Source organism: Mchenga conophoros, linkage group LG9 (genome assembly GCF_057382185.1).
Source record: "Mchenga conophoros isolate Kocher_MC1m ecotype Shallow Benthic linkage group LG9, M_conophoros_male_GT1.1, whole genome shotgun sequence".
Classification (NCBI taxonomy): domain Eukaryota; kingdom Metazoa; phylum Chordata; class Actinopteri; order Cichliformes; family Cichlidae; genus Mchenga; species Mchenga conophoros.
The window spans coordinates 18,974,846-18,996,825 of NC_140534.1; the positions used below are offsets into that span (position 1 = coordinate 18,974,846).

The 21,980-nt window shown below is 39.6% G+C and overlaps 1 protein-coding gene across 8 annotated transcripts in view; it reads left to right on the top strand.

Annotated features, from left to right (window-relative positions):
• The window catches only part of myo3a (myosin IIIA), a 69,514-nt gene that overhangs the window by 24,711 nt on the left and 22,823 nt on the right, over positions 1-21,980 (top strand). For 3 of the 8 annotated variants that reach the window (XM_085286778.1, XM_085286781.1, XM_085286784.1), the window contains exons 7-25: positions 2,749-2,894; positions 6,683-6,748; positions 6,886-7,041; positions 7,415-7,456; positions 8,080-8,115; positions 8,916-9,009; positions 10,950-11,066; positions 11,468-11,572; positions 12,488-12,571; positions 12,843-13,045; positions 14,339-14,437; positions 14,544-14,658; positions 15,362-15,488; positions 15,935-16,142; positions 17,103-17,250; positions 18,853-19,006; positions 21,115-21,203; positions 21,294-21,423; positions 21,794-21,876. In XM_085286778.1, coding sequence (XP_085142904.1) covers positions 2,749-2,894; positions 6,683-6,748; positions 6,886-7,041; positions 7,415-7,456; positions 8,080-8,115; positions 8,916-9,009; positions 10,950-11,066; positions 11,468-11,572; positions 12,488-12,571; positions 12,843-13,045; positions 14,339-14,437; positions 14,544-14,658; positions 15,362-15,488; positions 15,935-16,142; positions 17,103-17,250; positions 18,853-19,006; positions 21,115-21,203; positions 21,294-21,423; positions 21,794-21,876 — 2,202 coding nt within the window. The remainder of the gene's footprint in view (positions 1-2,748; positions 2,895-6,682; positions 6,749-6,885; positions 7,042-7,414; positions 7,457-8,079; positions 8,116-8,915; positions 9,010-10,949; positions 11,067-11,467; positions 11,573-12,487; positions 12,572-12,842; positions 13,046-14,338; positions 14,438-14,543; positions 14,659-15,361; positions 15,489-15,934; positions 16,143-17,102; positions 17,251-18,852; positions 19,007-21,114; positions 21,204-21,293; positions 21,424-21,793; positions 21,877-21,980) is intronic. The other 5 variants (XM_085286779.1, XM_085286782.1, XM_085286786.1 and 2 more) reach the window with 2 other exon arrangements.

The window sequence follows — 21,980 nt, forward strand, 5'->3', positions numbered from 1 at the left end:
CTGTCAATGTTTATTGACAGCGTTGGAAGCTGTGCTTCCTTTATATTGCAAGTTAGAAGTTCAGTGGTGGTAGGTGAGAGTTTGCACATCAAAGTCTGTTTACAGGTCTTGAGGATGTGCTACTGTGTATTTGAAAAAAACACCTTCTGTGCCTCCAGAGGGATCAGTGTGAAGTCCATTAAACCGCCTCAAGTGTTGTCACTTGCATGGAATAAAAAAATAATGTTTTTCAATAATGTAAAAAGTCAAAATTCAGAATAAATAATCTAATTTTTTCTTTTAAGTTGACTGAGAAAATATTGTAATTCTTTTTAGATAATTCATAACTTAATGAAATTTTTAAAAGCGAAGAAGAGGTGCTCATTACCATGTTATGAATGTTGATGCTGCACAGTTTATTCAACAGAGGCCACTTTGGAACTTCCCTGATGGCACCATGGTTGGAGCACCAGAAAAGCAACAACCTGCTGATCTGAGTAATAAATAATAAATAACTAGAGATACTACTAACACGCAGTCAGAAAATCATGTGTCTAAAATAACAGTAGGAATCAGCTGACATACTGGAATATTATTGGTCCTGAAATTCCTATACTTGTCAGGCTCTAAACATCCCTTAATATCAAGGAGAGCAGGTGAACACACATGTTCCAGCATATTTGGTCTTGTATCCTGTATATTTTGACTTTCATACTCCCCCTCCGAATTGGCTCTCCAGATAAGGGAACACAGTGTGTCTCTGCATTATTAACAAGCAGCCAGGCTGTCCATAAGTCTTTTATAGATGCAAAACACCCCATCATACTTCCAAAGGCTTCAGTGAGAATGACATTCCTGTCGAGACTTCACCATACGGGGAATCGGCTCCTGAAACAATCCACTGCTGTCATGAAATTCAAGCTTAGTTCCTTTAATGGATCAGTACGATTTAACACATTTCATAATGTGCAAAACTGTCTCCATTTTCAGTTTGTGCTGCAGTCTTTGCTGTTTCACTACTGCTCAGCAAATAGTTGGCAAGTGTTTGCAGACAAGTCAGAACTTAGCATGCAAACCACAGGCAACCACGACAATCTGCTAACGACCAAAGCAATCACAAGGAGGTCTCAGTTTACCAAATATAGCAACCAATTTTACTGAGCAACTGCCAGCCACCCCAGTAGGTTTTTAAGGAGTAAGACATTTAAATGGATCTTAGAATGAAACAGGGACAACAAACAAAACACACTGCAGAGCAAAACCAACATTACGCTGTTTTCCAACAGCGTAATGTTGGAAAACAAACTTCAGATGACGTTTGGACTGTGCAGTGAATTGATTCATCATGAAAAAGGCTCGGCAACCCCTAGTGGAGCAACGGCATAGCAGAAAACAGAGATAACCTGAATGTTAGGAGATGCACTTTTAGCCTCTCAGTCAGACACCATTCATTTATTTTTCATTGAACTTGAAGCAAACACTTTTGGAAACCCTCAACAAGTAGAGGAATCTGTTAACCACCCATTTGCACGCTTAACCTCAACACTGATCAAGATTAGATGAGTCATTAGCGGAATTCGTGGGGATGAGATGGGTAAACTTATACTCAGCATACATGATCACCCCAGATCAACTTGCATGTTCACTTCTTAAATCAAAATAGCTTTTACATGAAGTTTGCATGCCGTGCAAATGCAGGGTGCTGCATGACGTGGTGTCGTTAAGGCCCAAGGATTTTAATCTTATTTGTTTAAGACATTTATTCACGAAGGTCTAAGAAAGGGCATTTACCTGAGTGGACTGAGTAGACAAGAAGCACTTGACAGAGCGGAGGTTTCTTCTTTCTAAATATACACTTTGGGGACAATATACAGCGCTGGCTTTATATAAAGTCTACTTCTAAAGAGGATTTGCTTATGTAGGTTTGACTTGGAGGTGAGCTGCATCTTTTCCGCACTGTGTTATACACATGTTGTGTAGATGAGCTTTCTTTTCCAGAATAATTGTGTTTGGTTGTCGCTGTCGAGTTGTGATTTTGGCCGCATTATGTGTCTATATTTGTGTGTTGGTTGGAAATAATTTTGCTGTTTAAAAGTCAGTTTGTCATGTCTTTGCAAATTAGTCTCCTTGAGGACAGATTTAACATTGATTTCTTTTAGTTTTCATTAAGTGTGTTTGCCAGCAACATGACGGAATAATGAAAGTCTTGGGGTTTTGTGGAGTGTGTGTCTTATTGGTTATCTGGTAATGATTTGTCTGGTTTGCATGCATTAGACTCTGCCTGTTCAGAACTAGAAAAACAAATTACTGATTACTGTTAAATGTGTGTATTATATGTGAGTGTGTGGTAATAACAATATGAATCTTGAATGATTCATACTGCTGATTGAGTGCCATACTGCCCGCAGGACAGTGATGATGGACTCTGTGTGTGCGTGCGTGCGTGCGTGCGTGCGTGCGTGCGTGCGTGCGTGCGTGCGTGCGTGCGTGCGCGTGGGTGTGTTCTGCTCACAGCCAATGATAATGACGAAGTTGTTTTGGCTGAGCTGCTGCAGTTTGTTTAGTTCCTTTGTTGTTAGTGCACAACTTTTTAATGACATTTTATATTCTTTCACATTTGTTTGTGTAGAAGCACAAGAAGAAATAAAAAAAAACTTAAACTGACTTTCAAAGAAGGAAGCAGACCCTGATTTAATTGCTTTACTCGTGATATCTGTAATCAGACATTAGACCACCTGTTATATGTTCTTTATTTCATCATCCCTGCAGGTAATAGCATGTGAGCAGCAGTTGGACTCCACCTACGACGCCCGTTGTGATGTCTGGTCCCTGGGCATCACAGCTATAGAGCTAGGAGATGGAGACCCACCGCTCTCTGACCTTCACCCAATGAGAGCCCTTTTTAAAATACCCAGGTAAACCTGCCATAATTGCATCATATTCTGCTGTGCTGAATGAATTTAAATTTGGTTCTTATGACAAATCTGAGCTGAAGGTTGCAAATAAACCAAAAACATGTTGTGCTCTCTTCAAACATGAGATCGATTCTCAATAAGACATATTTTATGTTTTATCAAACTGGACTCTGCTTCAAGCCTAATGACAGCTTTCCTGCACATGATTAAGTTCTCATATAAATAATTTACTTAATTTTATTTGTACTGTGTTCGCATTTTGTTTATGTAATGTGCTTTTACATTTTTGATATCTTGAAAGGTGCTATTACAGATTAAAGCTATTATTATGCTGTTTTGCCATCCCTGGATTTGATAGAGCTGGTTACTGACTTTGTCAGAGTGATAAAATAATGACTACCCTTTTAATTTGACCCTGTTGTGCATCTTTTCTTTTCTTTTCTTGTTTTGTCCTCTGAAACACTTTTCATGACTTTTTAATTACAGTTTATGGGCTGAGAAAACACAGCTCATTGAAAATGCGAATACAGGCATGAACAGTATTAAGCTTTCAGTCTATATCAGTAAATACATAGATAGTATTCAATATGAGTTTATGGATATTATATTCTGTAGGTTTTAGAACCTAAAATAGTCATAAAAACTAAAGTAACTAAACGAAAACCGTCAAATACACTCTGAAAGAAAATAAAGATAAAATTTAATCAGAAACTACAAGATTATAACCACTCTGCTTCCATTTTTAAAGCTGGAACCATGCATGCAAATAGCCTTTGCCTTAAGATACAGCTCACCCCAGGCAGAAGTAGAATAAGATGATATTTTCTTCACTACCCTGATACGGACCATCTCACAAGACTGGGCATGTTTTCATTATCTGACTCCTCGGCTTGTAAAGATAGCATAATGTATAGCGCTTGCACTGCAATAAAGAAAAGTCCTCTCCTACTTCCAACATAGTGATTTGTGCCTCTATACAGACTGTCACCACACTAAGTACAGTCTTTTTAGTTCAAATGGCTTTTTTCTGCTTGCAGGGCTTTATCCATTACATACTCCCTCCCTGGCACTCATCCCAATGATCCTGCTGGGAGGAGGCTGCGGGCACAGCCCCTCTTTCTCTTTGTTTCTACTGTGAGCTGAAGCTGATTTTCTAATTGTTTATCTTCACCTGATTTCAGTGTGAGAGCATTTAACCATCACAGCACAGCTCTTTGTCCATCACTGCCCTGAAACACGCACACGCCTACACACACAGACTGCTGCTGTGTCACGGCTGTCCTGTGTGTTTGCTCTGGGGGTCGTGCTCCAACGGAGCCATCACACAGCTTTCTCACAATCTATGTGACTGCTGCAGCCAGAGCTCCGGGCTCCCTCTTCACACTCCTCACTTCCCTCCGCTCACTACTCTGGCTTCATTTGTCAAGCAGTCTTGGAAAAAGCCACGCTGAGGGCATTAGTTCATCCACTCTCTCTTATTTAGTACACATTTGCCCTACCCCCCAAACAGCAGACCACCGAAGCCATTCCTCATTTTTATTATGATTGTTATAATCCTGATTTTCTATCAATAACTAGTATGGTTATTTTTATTAGTACAGTTTTACCTACTAATTGAGGCACACAAGAGCTTGACACAATGCATGCAAACATATAATACTATAATGTATTTTATATGCAGTGATGCCATACAAGCCCATGCCGTTTCTCTATTGACGTTTCTTGAGAATTGTCTGCCATATTGGATGTGATGCAACCAACAGTTGTGAGGGAAAATGCATAAAACCTGCTGGTTGGCAAGTTGTTTCTTGAAGATTGCTGGCTGTTGCTGAGTGAAATGGATTGCAAAGCTGGCACTGCATCAAAAACCTCCTTGTGTTTACTACGGTTCCTGCAGCTCCCTGTGGTTTGTATGGAAGGCGCTTACTTGTCTAAAAACTCTCGCAAACCAAACATAAACCAGAAATGGAGAATTTTCGCCTTCGAAGTGAGTCGCAGCTCAGCTCTGCAGCCAACACACTTAAGAAGACGCAAATTTTAACTCTAGATTGCTTTGGTAAACAAAGCAGTTGGTATACATGGTTGACTCAACGGCTGCAAGGTGCAAATCAGCCCATCACCCCTCCACCACCGTGCTTGACAGTTATGCTGTGTTTGTGTTTTGCCAAATGTGGAGCTGTGAAACATCTCCACATTGGTCCTGTCTGTCCAAGAACATTGTTCTAGGAAGGTTGTTCCCATTTAGGAAGGTTGGCAACTGTGTTGAATTGATGCGCAGAAGTACTTGTTTCTTTCCTCCTTGGTATTGTGTTAACACAGACCTGAATCCTCCAGACCTGCAAACTAACAAATCTTCTGCTTTCATAGAGAAGATCAGACTTGCTGATGATCATTTAACTAAGTGCATTTGATAAGCAGCACCTGGCTGATACGTTTCCTATTTATTCCTATGGAAGGCTGTACTTAGCACACACAATGTTTCTGCATTTTGATTTCACTTTTGTGTAAATAGTGTAATATGTCATGTGTTGCTCTTCATATGTGGTTGTATTTATCTAACTTTAAGTCCTCCTACGGACCAGATTACTTTCATTACGTACTGATGGATTACCGTTATTTTCAACATGATTGTTATATTTTGCCAATGTATCATGAATTATGAAAAAACATAGGTCTACACTGAAAGGAGTGTGCAATGGAAACATTGTATCATATTTCAACATATGGAGCTGAATCCAAAAAGATAAAGAGTAAACATACAGAGGAACAAGTCCAGTAGTCTTTTATGTTGTTTCCTCATTGCCTTATATTTCAAGGTTCAAGGTTCTTTATTCGTCACCTTGAACCTTGAACCTTGAATTTAAATAAGAAGAGAAAATGAGGACTGCAGAGAAGGACTAAGACAACAGTATATGTATGGAAGCCAAATCTGTGCTCAAAGCTTCGGTCTCTGGAGCGGATAAAAGATTTAAAGTGCTATTATAATTGTGCTCAGGTGTTAATAGCTAAGCTTTCATTTTCATTATGTGTAACAGAGAGGATTTAAACTTGCCTCCAATACTTTACTAAGTGAACTTTTGGCAGGCGAAACTGAACAAATTGCTTTAGTGAACTGGGGTACAAACAAGAAATTATATTTAAAACAGTCCAAGTCCTTGCAGCCTTTATAGTGCTTTAAAAAGCAGCTTTATTATTCAGGTAACCCAATGCAACTACCCCAAGTTATCTCTGCAGGGCTCTCTTTGTCTTTCGGATAAGAAAAACACTTTAATGATCACAGTATTAGCTGAACAGCCTGAAAATAAAGGCCTGATGCATTTCCTGTCTATATTGGTTGTGTTGTGTGATAAAAAGGAGACGAATGTCCTCTCATTAGACCAATTATTTGCTGTCAGAGCCAACGTGCGAAAGGCCTCCATGCATTAACAGGCAGCAGTGACTTCGCTGCCGAGTACCTGGAACCCTCTCGTAAAGAGGTACTTAAAGCCGAACAGGGAATCCAATTAGCCGAGTTGTTTTTCTGCTGTGAGGCCTTGTTAAGTTTAACCCCACAACAATGTGTGTATGTTTTCAGGGTAAAGTATTTAAGAAGTTCTGGTTTGAGTCTATACACAAGTTTCCAGCTGCACTGCTCTGATGGCTGAAAGCTACCACTTTTTGCCACCAGAGAAACACCCCTGGATGCCCTCAGTGACGAATCGTCCCAGCCTTCTGTTCTCCACCCTGCCCGCTTAAATCCTATTTCATCTTATCTTTCCATTTATCTTTTCCATTTCTTCCCGTAACAGAAACCCGCCGCCTACTCTCCACCAGCCGGAGCTCTGGTCAGATGAGTTTAATGACTTCATCTGCAAGTGAGTGTGGCTTCTAGTGTTTATCCTTCCTGTGTGAATAATAAATATTTACACAGATAACCCGCTGCTTTGAATATGAATCTGAGAAATGCACTGCACTCCTCTTTCTGCCTCATGCTCGTTCTCCCACCTCACAGATGTCTGATTAAGGACTTTGAGCTGAGACCGAATGTGCAAGACCTGCTCCAGCATGTGTTCATCAAACAGACTGTCGGCAGAGAGAAAATCCTGCAAAAACAATTGATTGAGCTCATTGATCTCAACCAGCAAATTGGAGTGATTGAAAAAACAAGGTATTGTGTCCTTATGGCTTTTGTCTCTATGTTTTTGTCCCGATATCTCGCTGTATGAGCCAAATACTCCCACACCGTAAAGTGTTTGATCGATTTTGATACAAAGCCCATGAAAAACTTAAAATATAACGCCCTTCCTGTCAGCGGTTGTTATATGCTAGGCTGTTGCTTAGCTTTTGCCGACAGTATAATCCAAATTACCCTACTTGCTGGATGTTTTACAAGCCCTGTCATCCTCACACAAAAAACAGGTCAATCCTGCACCGGCTGCACTTGAGCTGTAGGCTCCTTAGCATAAGTTAAAATGTTGCCCTTTAAAGTGAGTTTCTCTCTGTACAGTGATAACATGTCGATCCCGTTTCTGTCATTTAAGCCATCATGGAAAGACAGACAGAAGCTCAGACAGTAATGACAGGTAACTATAGAGGATGCTTTTGTGACGCAGTAGGAGCTTTTATAATTCAGTCAAAGCTCTTGTTATAGTTGTGATTGCACACGTATTTGCCATCAACTGCCACCCTGCCCTTCTTACATCGTTGTCTGTTTTAATGTTCAAATCATGTTATTGTCACTGTTTGTTCTGTTTTATGAGTTTTCATTTATAATACTGTAATGTCATTTGATGCTGTCAGTGGTTATGATATTTACTGTAAATCAATTACAGGAGCTTAAAAGCTCACTTGTGTTCAGCATTACCTATCAGATAAATGATGCTTCAGTAGAGACACAGTGAAATAGGATTCCTGGAACTTGACCCTGGAACGTTTTCAGGGATTGAGCCTCTGACCTTCCGATTTATAGATGACCTGCTTTACCACCTGAGCAGCTTAACCTGTAGAAAGGCCATATCCCATAAATGAGGTGTACTTCATACCATGAAAAAATGTTAGAGCTTGAAAATAGAGGACAACTAATTCATGCACATGAAGTAACAACCAACTTTTCTTAAAAGAGTTGGTGTCTGACAGTAACATCATGATGTGTTCTGCCTCACTTTCCCCAAAATAATTATTTTCATATTGATATTTTTGTTTACAGGCAGCATCCACAGCCTTCAGCTACACTCTTAAAACTGTATGTTGTTGAAATCATAGTATAGTAACTAATATTTGACATGAACATTTGAGCGACCTAGCTTAGGTAGTTCTATAGCTCTTTGAAAATGGCACAGAAAGCTAAAATGTGACAGTTTTCCTATTAAAAGTGGATCATCTTGGAATTATTTAAGGATATCTGGTATGGTCAGGCTGGAAGCATGTGGTCAGCTGACATGGAATGAACGTTATGCATACAAACCCCCAAATTACAAAATTACTTGAACCCAATCAACAACACGTAAGTATAAGGAAACATAAGAGTCATGTTGTCTTTCTAAAAGTTAAATAACAATAAAGCTAAAAGCTTGTTCAGTAAATTATGTTCATCACTAAATTTGCTGGTTTCCTGATATCACTTGTCAGTAAATGAACTGACTTGTGGTAATAAGATGATGTTGCAATTCCTACAATGGGTAATTGGAATCTTGTGGGATTATTTTATTCCCTTGTGCAGATTTAATCTCTTGAAAGACACATTTACTTAACTAGAAAAGATTTGTTTACTAAACTTAAGTCACCCACTTCTGAAGTTTATCCTCCCTGTGGGACTATTTTTGTTTTATTTTATCCCTCTCTGTGTCTACTCTTTCCTTGATTAAAATAGAAGATGCTTGAATAGAGACGCGTCCCTGAGGTTAGAGTCATAGTCAGACCAGTGCGTCCCAGTAAAAGCTCCTCTGCAAAGTAGCGGGGCTTGCAGTTCTAGAAGAATCTGCAAAATTTAACATTCATTTTTTCAGAGCATGCTCACTAAGAGATGTCATTGTTGTGTTCCAGGCATGAGCGTATTCATACCAAAAAAGGAAGCCACATGAAGACACAGGACGCAGACGAGGTGGATGACCTCGCCACCCTTGAGGTTCTAGATGAGGTAAAAAAAAAAATGAATTAGGCTTTTTCACACAATTTCTTTTTTCCCCTTCCTGGCTGCACAACATCAGATAACAAGTTAGAGTTAGGATGAAGTCACTGAATGCAGCAAACATTTTCTGGTGAAAAAGAAAAAAACCCAGAGAATTGATGGGAGTTAGAGCTGAAAATCTCTGCCTGTTTTATTTTTCTCCTTGAAAGCATAGGTAGTTTCTATTGAGATACATTTATGAATTTACAGCAGAGTGCTCTGCTCTCTCTCTCTCTTTGCTGATAGAGTTAATGTAGCTCACCCAACAGCCTCTTTCTCTCAGTCACTTTCATCTATTTTTTAATTGCACTTTGGTGTTTAAGTGAAAGGATAACTTGTGCTGGTCTTCACAACCCACACCAAAAATAATGATAGATCAAGTACTGTTTTCTTAACTTACACACCCGTATGTACGCACATATAAGTGGTATTAATAAAATATTAACTTTGTAATTACCTGCTAAGCTCAAACTGCTCTGTCCCAATCAAAATTGGAATCCTGGCACCGCACTTAGCTGGAATAAAATGGAAAAAATTATTTCTTTTATTTTTGCCCTTCTAGATGGTAACAAATACAACAGTTAAAATGTTCATGTATGATATGATGGAGAAAAAAATATTTGGTTTATTTGATAGATAGTGATTAATGCGTTTAAGTTACAAAATGAGTTACAAAAGTATTTTACTTATAACAAGTCAGGTAAATTTAAAATATACACTGTAAAAAGCTGCCAACATGTTGTTCTAACATTAACCAAGAAAAGTCACCACATATTATTTCAATTCTGTTCAATTTGGTTTTATTTATATAGCACCAAACCACAACAGCAGTCACCTAAAGGCACTATATTTAGGGTAAAGACCCTACAGTAATAGAGAAAACCCCAACAATTAGATGGGCCCCTGCGAGCAAGCAACAGTGGGAAGGACAAACTCCCTTTTAACAGGAAGAAACCTCTGGCAGAGCCAGGCTCAGGGAGGAGCAACTATCTGCCACAAAAACAAACAAAAACTCCAAAATGAACATGGCTTTGTTTCCTTTTGCAGAGGAACATATTTTTATGATATGGTGAATTCTGTGTTTATTATATTCAATACTAATACTGTCCGAAGTCCTCTTGTTGCATTGGGTGTTGGGGTGGCTGTAGCTCAGGTGGCAGAGCAGGTCAGCCACTAACCAGAAGGTCGGTGGTTTGATCCTAGGCTGCTCCAGTCAGCATGCCAAATATCCTTGGGCAAGATACTAACCCCATGTTGCTCTCCGATGCATCCATCGGAGTGTGAATGTGTGTGAATGGTAGACTACTTAGCACTTAGGTCAGAAAAAAGTGCTTGTGTGAATGGGTGTGATTGGGTGAATGAATTAGTTGTATAAAGCGCTTTGAGTGCTCAGACAGAGTAGAAAAGCGCTATATAAGAACAAGTCCATTTACCATTGGACAAAATAGCCAATATTTGAGTGATTAAACAACTAGTTTAGAAATGATAATCAAAAATGAACACTGATTGAACGTTTACTGCATCTACTGTGATATATTTGTATTTAAGCGCTGTTGAAGGTACACTATGTCACATTATGACATTTAGCATCATTTTTCCTAATTGCCCATTCTGGTCTTTCAAGAACCAAAACAAAACAAAGCAAAAATACACAGCAGCATCTTTGACAGAAAGAACATTTGGAACAATTTATCAAATCTGAGGGATGAACTGACATATTGAATGAGTTGCCAGCGGATATTTCCACCCATCCTTCAAGCTGAAATGGGCTGCTGGTTTGATGGGAACGTTGGCATAAACTAAACTTCTGTGGGTTGTTTTTTTTTTTTTTTTTTTATAAATATAGTTCTGACTGTCATTTAGCAAGCATCTCATACTGATATTTATTGTCTTTGTTTATTTTTTTCCAGAACACTGTCGCAGATCAGCTTCAGAATCGCTATGGAAATGATCAAATTTACACATATGTGGGCGACACCCTCATTGCAGTCAATCCTTTCCATACAATGGAGATATACACGCCTGAGGTCTGTGGAGCTAAATAGACCTTTGTTTTATTTGGATCTGTGTTCTTTCCGTGTACATGCATCTCTACATTTGGTCAATAATGCAGTGAATGTAGCCTGGCATAGCTCATTAGAGCCTCTGCAGTTCTTCAGTCTGCTGCATCCCATTTGGCTTCAAACAGTGCACACACATTTTCACAGATACTACCGCTGTTTTTCTGCCTCGTCCATAACTCAGTGGCTCTATTTTCCTCTCAATTATCATGTTTTTGCCTCAAGTTTGTTGCTAATTGAGAGATTATTACAAATCCGCTTTGTAAAATCATTAATTTAGTTTTCTAAAAATATCTATTTTGTTGTATTCATTACACTCTTGAGCACGTCTTTAACAAGCTTTTATCTTTTTCTCCCTCTCTTCATAGCACACTAAGATGTACATAGGAGCTAAGCGTACAGCTAACCCACCACACATCTTCGCTGTGGCTGATACTGCCTACCAATCTATGGTTTCATACAATGCTGATCAGGTAATAAGCTCTTCAGTTATTACAAACTGTTTGAGTTTACTTGTTTAAGTGCTGTTCCACACGATGCCAGAGCAGCAGTTTGACAACACAGACCCTAAAAAAAACAGAAACCAGATACCAGAAAGTACCAAAAGCAGGTTCTGTTTTTTTAATTTTTTTCATTTATTCATTTTTTGCAGGGTTGGGGGGATTTTGTGCGTGATTTTGTGTGATGCTAATAATGCTAAATCTAGTTTGCTAGGATGGTTAGCATGGTGTGTCTATTATTCGATATTGGAGAATTGGCAAGTGAATTAAGGCCTTTTGATTGGATCGTCTTTGGGGAAATTCAAGTACATCCTTTCTAAGAAAGAAAGTTTGCACAAGACTCTGAACAGTACTGTGAAAAATTAAGTACACCCCACGATTCAATAGCTTGCAGAGCCAGTAGCTGTGGTCGAGCTTTAGCCCACTCTTCTTTACAGTGTTGTTTCAGTTCATTGAGGTTTGTGGGCATTCATTTATACACAGTTCGCTTAATATCCTGCTACAGCTTTGCAATCTGGTTCAGGTCTGGGCTTTGACTGGGAAATTTCAAAAACTGATTATTTTCTTTTTCAGGCGTTCTGTAGATTTGCTAGTGTGCTTGGGATCATTGTCTTGCAATATGATTTTATTGTTAATAAAGCTAATAATATAATATGCCTGTCCTATATGGACTCTGTATTTGAATTTTCTTTGTAAAAGAAAGCCAGTATGTTGATTCTCTCTCCACTGTCTGCATTCAGTGACATATTTTAGTGACAATGGTAGTTAAGCTGTTAATAACATTATTAATATTATTCGCGTTTAAGCCTCAAAGCCTTTTTTGTTGACACCACAGGAGTCAGAGTGCATATATAATTAAATGTGACTCAAGTGACTTCTTGTGTGCAGTGTATTGTGATCAGTGGGGAAAGTGGAGCAGGGAAAACAGAGAGTGCTCATCTGCTGGTGCAGCAGCTAACGGTTCTCGGGAAGGTGAGTCATGAAATCCAACCAGCACAACGCTTGATCGTTTGGTAGATATTCTGTTAACGCAGTTTGAAGATCTTGTAATGAGTTCGTTGGTGCTGCAGTTAGTGCCAGTCATGATATGAAGGCTAACTAAAAAGGAAATGTCATTTCTCTTGACCTTTTTTGTATTTATATGAGCAGATTATAGGAAGTGGTAGTGCTACTTGTCATAGTGTAACACTTACTTTTTTTTTTTTAATTAGTCCCCCATACTAAAGTGGAATATTTTGTTTAGGCCAATAACAGGACACTCCAGGAGAAGATCCTGCTGGTCAACAGCTTGGTGGAGGCATTTGGAAATGCCTGCACTGTCATCAATGACAACTCCAGCCGCTTCGGCAAGTACCTGGAAATGAAGTTCAACGGTGGTGGAACAGTGGTCGGAGCACAGATATCCGAGTATCTGCTGGAAAAATCCAGAGTTGTCCACCAGGCGATGTAAATATCACTTCCTGTTTCTTGTGTTGGTCCCGGTTTTGACTGTTATTACCTTCATTTGAGAGTGACATTTATAGAAAAATACAAATAATCTCTCTGTTCATTTTCTGAAAGAACATTGCCATGAAGGTTATTATTCTGCCCGCTTTCCACGGATCAGCGGATAATAGATTGTCTCTTTTTCTTGCTCTCTTTCACATCTGCTTTTTCATTTGAAACTGGTGGCATTTGCTTTCACCTGCATTTCACTCGGTCCATCATTTCTTCTTATCGTGTGTCTGGGGAGCAGACCGGGTCAAGTGGAAGGGCTAGCTTATTTCCTGTTGGATCAAAGATTGTGGTCTTGCGTGTGTCTTTAGTGGAACTTCAAAGACACACTCAAGTACTGTATTGGAAAACAGACTCATGTCAGAGAGGGCTCGATTAGGCCGTACATTGTCTGAATATTTAGTCTGTTAATGGCTGTCGTATTTGGGTTAATAGAACACAGGGTGAACTCTTATGTTTTCATGAATTAATCTTTATTCACATGTTGCATATTTTGTTACCCCTGCAAGATAATTTTCAATTGCTTCATTATAGATATATTTTAATGACACACACACACCTGAAATGATTGTTGATGCTTTCCGATGGGATTTGGTGACAGTATCCTGAATCAAATTTAGTTTGATTATCCTGTTGAAACAAAAATGGCTATTTACTAATGGATTTAGCAAAAGATTAGACAGGTTTTCCTTCACCATATTCATGATTAATATAAATTTAAGCTTAAATTTTATTCATAATAAACAACCAAAGGCATTCAGTGTTCATCATCATTCATCTATGCTTGTAATTTATTTCATAAAGTCTTACAATTTGTGTTACTGGTGGAAATACAACTTGGTTTTGAATTTAAAGAAGGATCGTCAGCCTTCTTTATTCAAACGAATATGGGAAGGCATAGGATTGTTTGCAGATTATATTAGTTTGTCTGTTTTTCCTCCAAATTCCAAAACTATGACATCACAACAATGGGATTGGTCAGTAGCAATGTTGATCCTGGACACTATTAACATGATGCAGGAGTAACACCAACATGGAGATATCAGATAACTCAGGTTTTTAAAAAGCTGGAAACATGTTAACTAACTATTCCTGTGCATATTTTAGCATTGATCATGTTTATTTTGTTAGAAATTTTCTTAAGAAAACAAAACTGGAGTCATGTTAATCATGTGGCGAAAACATTTACCTAGCATGTCTCCTTTTCAGGAATTTGATTTCCACTATATGTGCGTGTTTCCACAGGGGGGAGAGGAACTTCCACATCTTTTACTACATTTATGCTGGTCTGGCTGACAGGAAGAAGCTAGCCCACTACAAGCTCTCTGACAGCAAAACACCTAAGTAGGTTTGACATTCCTTAGCAATTTTCCCAAAACACTGTTATCTGCGTCCCATGCTGCAAACTCCCAACTTCCAGAGACCCCAGTGGTTCCTTTTTGTTTTGCAGGTATCTGTATCACGAGAACATTAAACTTGGGCCTGACATAGTGAACAACGCTTCCTACAAGGAGCAGTTTGATGCAGTCGAGCAGTGTTTCAAAGTCATTGGATTCACCCTGGAGGTATAAACTGATGTATTCATTACTGGGCCACAGGTTTAGCAGTATAACCTTGATCCCAGTGTTCACACTGACTTGTTCTCACTCTTCCCCATTAAAGTCACTCTATGTAAAAATAACATGTAAACAATCTTACTAGCTATAGCACCAGTATTGCTGGCATTTCAGAATCAGTGTGATCATGCCGGCTTCTTGTCTTGTATATGGCTTGTGATGGAACATAAAGCTGCAGGCACATGTAGGCAATCAGTTCTTGACATTGTGAAAACCTAATGAGGCTCAAAGTACTGATTGCTCTTGGGATCTCCACATCAATAGTACTTATGTTATAATCACTTGGTAGTGCTATTTTACTGTGTCGTTTTGTCGTCCATGAAATGCACTTCAAGCTGATCCCTTAATATATGTGCTGCAGGTGAATTAGTGTTTTGTTTTTGTTTGTTTGTATTGTTTGTAGATTTAAGATTTTAACAAACTGTGCCCTTTTTTGGTCTGTTTGAACTGCTTTCATAGTTCAAAATAATAATTGAGCCACCTATTTTCGGATTGGCTACTCCTCGCAAACAGAAGGTTTAAACAGCAGGTGGGTGGAGCTTCTGTGCTCAAAGCTAGAGCTTTGAGTCTGAGCTGAGGTGACCATATTAGGGATAGTTGCACACACTGATACATGTTTCCATACAAACTGTATTTGTTCTAATTTTTGCAGGAGCTCGGAAATGTTTACAGCACACTGGCTGCCATCCTCAACTCTGGGGACATTGAGTTTTCTCCAGTTGCCTCAGAGCACCAAACAGACAAGAGCAACATCTGCAACATGTCTGTCTTGGAGAACGGTAAGAAAAGAGAGAGAGAAGCACAGTGCATGATGACAGAAAACCAAATATGACTCTGAATTTCCTCTGCTACACCCCCTTCATCCGCCTCCCTCTTTTGCTAACCATCATTAACTCTGCAGGAGTCCTCCATGTTTAGATAAATACAGGAAATGATTTGGTTAAATCAATTACCCAAGACTGCATTAGTACATAAAAATCATTAAGAAGCATACATTTGTAATGGTTAGATATTATAATGCATGCTTTGCATTATATTTTCTGAATTCAAACACCTGTTCTGAATGGTAATTTAGAAAACAACATAGATGCGGCCTATTAATTGAATGAATATTCTCCTGCTCAGTCAGAATGAGGCTACATATTGCATAAGATGTGCTGCTTTGAGTAAACTCCACACTATAAATGCTAACTTTTATCCCCTTCCTTATCTCATGTCACCTCAGTGGCATCTCTGCTTCGTATCCGCTCAGACGAGCTGCAGGAAGCCCTGACCTCCCACTGTGTTGTGGCCCGCGGAGAGACGATCGTCAGACCCAACACAGTGGAAAAAGCAGTGGAGGTGAGGGACGCCATGGGTAAAGCTCTCTACAGCCGCCTCTTCAACTGGATTGTCAACCGAATCAACGCGCTGCTGCGGCCTGACAGCCAAGGGTAAGATGGGGGGGCAGAGAGTGTAACGGTGTGTTTGGTTGTCACGAATGAGGTCGTCTGACAAAGTTCCTGCTTTTGGATTAAAATAGATACACAACTAGATTCACTGCCAAGTCTTTAAAACTGCAGAATATACTTTAAAATCTACTTGCGTACATATTACATCGAGTATAGTGAGCATCACTATACTCGTGAGCATCACTATACTGGTTTAAGTTGTAAAAGAATTAATGAAGTGTCAAAACACAAAAAAAACCTGTACATTTGAGATGTTAAAACCAACAGTTTAACAGTTTTAAACATAAAAAGACTATTAATTCTTTCTAACGTTTAAATGATGTCTGTCTACTAACATCCTCTCAGCTGAAGTGCTAAAAATTGCACTTCCGCTAATGGCCACTAGAGGCTCATTCTAGAAGCCTCTAGAGTCATACACTCCATGCCCAGTTTTCAAGCAGAAATAAACATTTCTGCAGCCTGCTACAAATTTCTCTTTTGCTATTTCTAGCTAATTTACACCTTTATGACAGATGTATGTTTGTAAATTAAAAAAAAAAAACTCAAATAATAAAATATTTTAAGGCTTTAAGTTTTACTTTTTACATTATTTTGTTCATTTTGAATTATTTTCTCAAAAGTCTGAATGAGTAAGTTTAAATTTTGACAAAAAATAATCTGAAATTTTGACTTGCTGTATGGATGGGGAAAAAAATCAGTGGCAGATAAGCTTCCAACTAAATATCCAAGACCTTTTGCTTTTTACACAAGTAAGAATCATAACTTAAAAATAAGAAAAGTATATGAGTGGTCAGCTAGAGTAGAGAAGTGCAAAATAAGAACCAGTCCACTTACCATTTAAGTGTCAGGCTACCAGAACAACATAGCCATCCCTAGCACCACACGGTTAGCTATTCTATGAATGCATTTAAAGATTTAACATTTTATCCTTGTCTTCTCCAGAGAGGACGACAAGGGCCTTAACATCGGCATCTTGGACATATTTGGTTTTGAAAACTTCAAGAAGAACTCTTTTGAGCAGCTCTGCATCAACATTGCCAACGAGCAGATCCAGTTTTACTTCAACCAGCACATCTTTGCGTGGGAACAGGTAAAGTTCAGCCCACAAACCTCACACCAGCATGCCCCCCAGCCTGTCACTGAATTCAAATAACACTTTCTCAGAACGTGAATCCCTCCTGAACAGCTCTCTGTGTGCAGTTTTCACCTTGGTTCTAACTCATTTCCATCTAAATTGAGATAACATGTCATCGTTTGTCAGTCTGCATTTTAAAAGAGATGGCAAGGGTAAAATATGCTGCTGTCTTTATTCACGGCAGAATGAGGTTCTCTGTTCTCCCCTCGTGCAGTCTCGTGAGAGGGTTTTGCCTTTGGGGGGGGTCAGAGAATGGTTTGCCAATGTTAAATGATTTGGAGTCACCCATTGGGAGGTGTTATAAATCATTCTAAACGAGGGTCAATTAGGAGTTGAAGACACTTAGTGCTGGACTTAAATTCACTCTTGGGTATTGTTGGAACCAGGCCCAGAAATATATTGTCCTATGCAACCATCATATGTATATCCAGAGCATAAGGGAAATGTATGGTGCTGTGAGATTAATAGTTCTACATAAATAAGGCAGAATTAAAGGATTGCTGTATGGTAAGGTTTTATCAGCAGTGCATTTACTCCGCTGCCCTCATGTTTTCATGTATGTTTATGCGTGTGGTTGCATATCGTCCCAATCTATCTGCATCCATGCTGATTTTTTTTTCTGCTTTACTTCATTTTCTTCACAGTGGCACTTCATGCTCGAATAAGCAGATTGATTTGATATTGTTTGTTCCCATTTTGACCTGTTCTCCGTGGAGTAGAAGTCCCTGGTGATGTTGCTGAGTCATAGTAGCAGCTCTGAGTCAGCCTGATGTGATCAGGTTTGCTCACTTTGCCCTGCAGATCAGATTTATCAGAGCCGAGTTAAGAGGAGATAAAAGACAACAAATCAACATCGTTGATTTAATATAGTTATGTCCATAAACAGCTGTTTTGGGGCAATTTATGTAGGTAAATTTCTAGACGCTTTTATTTTAAAAGGTCAAGCCTTTGTGAACGCTAAAGCGTGACATTAAAGAAATAAAACCGAGGATATAAAACTGTACTGCTGTTTAATGGATCTTAAAGTGCATTTGGTATTGTAAGACAAGATTTCACTCATGCAGAAATACGGCTTTATTATTAAGGCAGCAGCATTAATAGCATCTTAGTATCAAGGAGATCAAGGAGTAATGACTATTGACCATGTATAGTAACCCAGTCCTAAAGGCTGTCCTGTGACAGTGAATATGTGTCATTAACCAGAGATCAGAAAAGCTACAGTGTCTTGCTAGGATTAGGAGATTAACCTTGGAATTAGTTTGATATTTAGAGCCAACTGGAGAGATCAGCATTCCATGAAAGGTTATTCACTTGTTCATAATTCATTCTAACATGTTATCATATATTAGGGTTAGCTAAAGGAATCCCAAACACACTTCTACTCCACGGAGAAGTTGATTTGACATCTTATTTGGACCTTTTTATTTGGTAACATGAAAATCGATGGAAAACTTAAGAAACTCAGGCTTTCATCAAGCTGTTGGAAGGTGTTTTGACCCATGAAAGGAGGCCATTAAAGACATTACATCACGAGTGCTTATTTCCACTCCTGTGCAGGATGAGTACCTGAATGAAGAAGTTGATGCTCGGATGATCGAGTACGAGGACAACCGGCCACTCCTGGACCTGTTCTTGCAGAAGCCCATGGGGATGCTGTCACTTCTGGATGAAGAGAGCCGCTTCCCGCAGGCCACTGACCAGACACTCGTAGGTGAGCTGCTCAGATTTCAATAGAGAAATGTTTGTTTTATTTGCTTTATTATTTATGTTATCATGTTTTGAGTTTGGTAACCTCGGTAACCACAACTTCCTGTTAGTGCAGGGGCTGATTACATATGAGGTGTTAATCTAACTTTTCTCCAACTACAGTGGGGCAAAAAAGTATTTAGTCAGCCACCGATTGTGCAAGTTCCCCCACCTAAAATGATGACAGAGGTCAGTAATTTGCACCAGAGGTACACTTCAACTGTGAGAGACAGAATGTGAAAAAAAAAATCCATGAATCCACATGGTAGGATTTGTAAAGAATTTATTCGTAAATCATGGTGGAAAATAAGTATTTGGTCAATAACAAAAATACAACTCAATACTTTGTAACATAACCTTTGTTGGCAATAACAGAGGTCAAACGTTTACTATAGGTCTTTACCAGGTTTGCACACACAGTAGCTGGTATTTTGGCCCATTCCTCCATGCAGATCTTCTCGAGAGCAGTGATGCTTTGGGGCTGTCGCCGAGCAACACTGACTTTCAACTCCCGCCACAGATTTTCTATGGGGTTGAGGTCTGGAGACTGGCTAGGCCACTCCAGGACTTTCAAATGCTTCTTACGGAGCCACTCCTTTGTTGCCCGGGTGGTGTGTTTTGGATCATTGTCATGTTGGAAGACCCAGCCTCGTTTCATCTTCAAAGTTCTCACTGATGGAAGGAGGTTTTGGCTCAAAATCTCACGATACATGGCCCCATTCATTCTGTCCTTAACACGGATCAGTCGTCCTGTCCCCTTGGCAGAAAAACAGCCCCATAGCATGATGTTTCCACCCCCATGCTTCACAGTAGGTATGGTGTTCTTGGGATGCAACTCAGTATTCTTCTTCCTCCAAACACGACGAGTTGAGTTTATACCAAAAAGTTCTACTTTGGTTTCATCTGACCACATGACATTCTCCCAATCCTCTGCTGTATCATCCATGTGCTCTCTGGCAAACTTCAGACGGGCCTGGACATGCACTGGCTTCAGCAGCGGAACACGTCTGGCACTGCGGGATTTGGTTCCCTGCCGTTGTAGTGTGTTACTGATGGTGACCTTTGTTACTTTGGTCCCAGCTCTCTGCAGGTCATTCACCAAGTCCCCCCATGTGGTTCTGGGATCTTTGCTCACCGTTCTCATGATCATTTTGACCCCACGGGATGAGATCTTGCGTGGAGCCCCAGATCGAGGGAGATTATCAGTGGTCTTGTATGTCTTCCATTTTCTGATGATTGCTCCCACAGTTGATTTTTTCACACCAAGCTGCTTGCCTATTGTAGATTCAATCTTCCCAGTCTGGTGCAGGTCTACAATACTTTTCCTGGTGTCCTTCAAAAGCTCTTTGGTCTTGGCCATGGCGGAGTTTGGAGTCTGACTGTTTGAGGCTGTGGACAGGTGTCTTTTATACAGATGATGAGTTCAAACAGGTGCCATTCATACAGGTAACGAGTGGGGGACAGAAAAGCTTCTTACAGAAGACGTTACAGGTCTGTGAGAGCCAGAGATTTTCCTTGTTTGAGGTGACCAAATACTTATTTTCCACCCTAATTTACAAATAAATTATTTACAAATCCTACCATGTGAATTCATGGATTTTTTTTTTCACATTCTGTCTCTCACAGTTGAAGTGTACCTCTGGTGCAAATTACTGACCTCTGTCATCATTTTAAGTGGGGGAACTTGCACAATCGGTGGCTGACTAAATACTTTTTTGCCCCACTGTATACACTCTGATATTTTGCTTTGTCCCAGAGCAAGATAACAAGTGTGGTTGAGTTGTGGTGATCATTTAGGTTGTAGCTCCAAAACGATGACCACACAGTGACAGATGTTTAAAGTTGGCTGCTGTGACGGTTTCACAGTCAAATATAGCTTGGAACAAAATTTTGATAATATCAGAAATTTAGGTTGACCCTCTCACAAGCTTGGCTGCTGCTGTGCCCTACATATACTATACTATAGATTTATATGATATTTATATGATATTATAACTTGAATCTGGGGTGTGTAGGGACCTTCGGATGGCCTTGGGTGTTTGGATAATTAACTCATGCAGTCTGATATTTTAGAGAAATTTGAAGGTAATCTCAAGACAAAAAGCTTCTGGAGGCCAATGAGGGTTGACCTGGGCTTTGGGATTCACCACTATGCTGGAAAGGTAATTTAACATTTAATTCTAATCATAAACTGAAGCTGTTTGGCATTTGCTATTCATATCTTTCTTTATACCTCTCTACCAAACCTTAAGGTGATTTACAATGCCGCGGGCTTCTTGGCCAAGAACAGAGAAACCCTTCCAGCTGACATTATCCTGCTGCTGCGGTCGTCGGAGAATGAGCTCATTCGCAAGCTTGTCACTCACCCCCTCACCAGAACAGGTGAAGCAGACACAACCGCTCTTTGTGAATGAAGTTAAAATCAAGTTAAGAAAGAAAGGTAGAAGGTGAAAAGCTCCAACTTTTGCTTCAATTACTTGAAAACGGTGCAGAAATAAAATGACAGGCCATTCTTAGCCTGTTTAGCTTCCTCCTCTGTTCACGTTCACTGACTTGATCAGCAGTAACTCTCAGCATGACAGGAGCCTACTGTTTAGACTTAATGTAACCTCAGTAATTATCCCACCTGATTAAAATAACGTGCACTGCTCTGTTTCTTCAGATGGTTTCTGGATGTGTGACTAAGTCTCTTTTCTCTGTTGAGGGCAGTTTGTTCACTGACTCGCTCTCTAATCCACTATTCATTTCACAGGCAACCTTGCCCACACCAAGGGTAAAGGCATAAACACAATACGGAGCCCACGGACCCCGACACGCACCATCACCCTCGCCAAGGTACTTACAGCACTGTCTGCATTATCACTGTATTATCTCCCACATAAAGAACTTCCTCTGAAAAGTTGTTCAATTTATTTTCTCCATATTACTCTCACTACTCC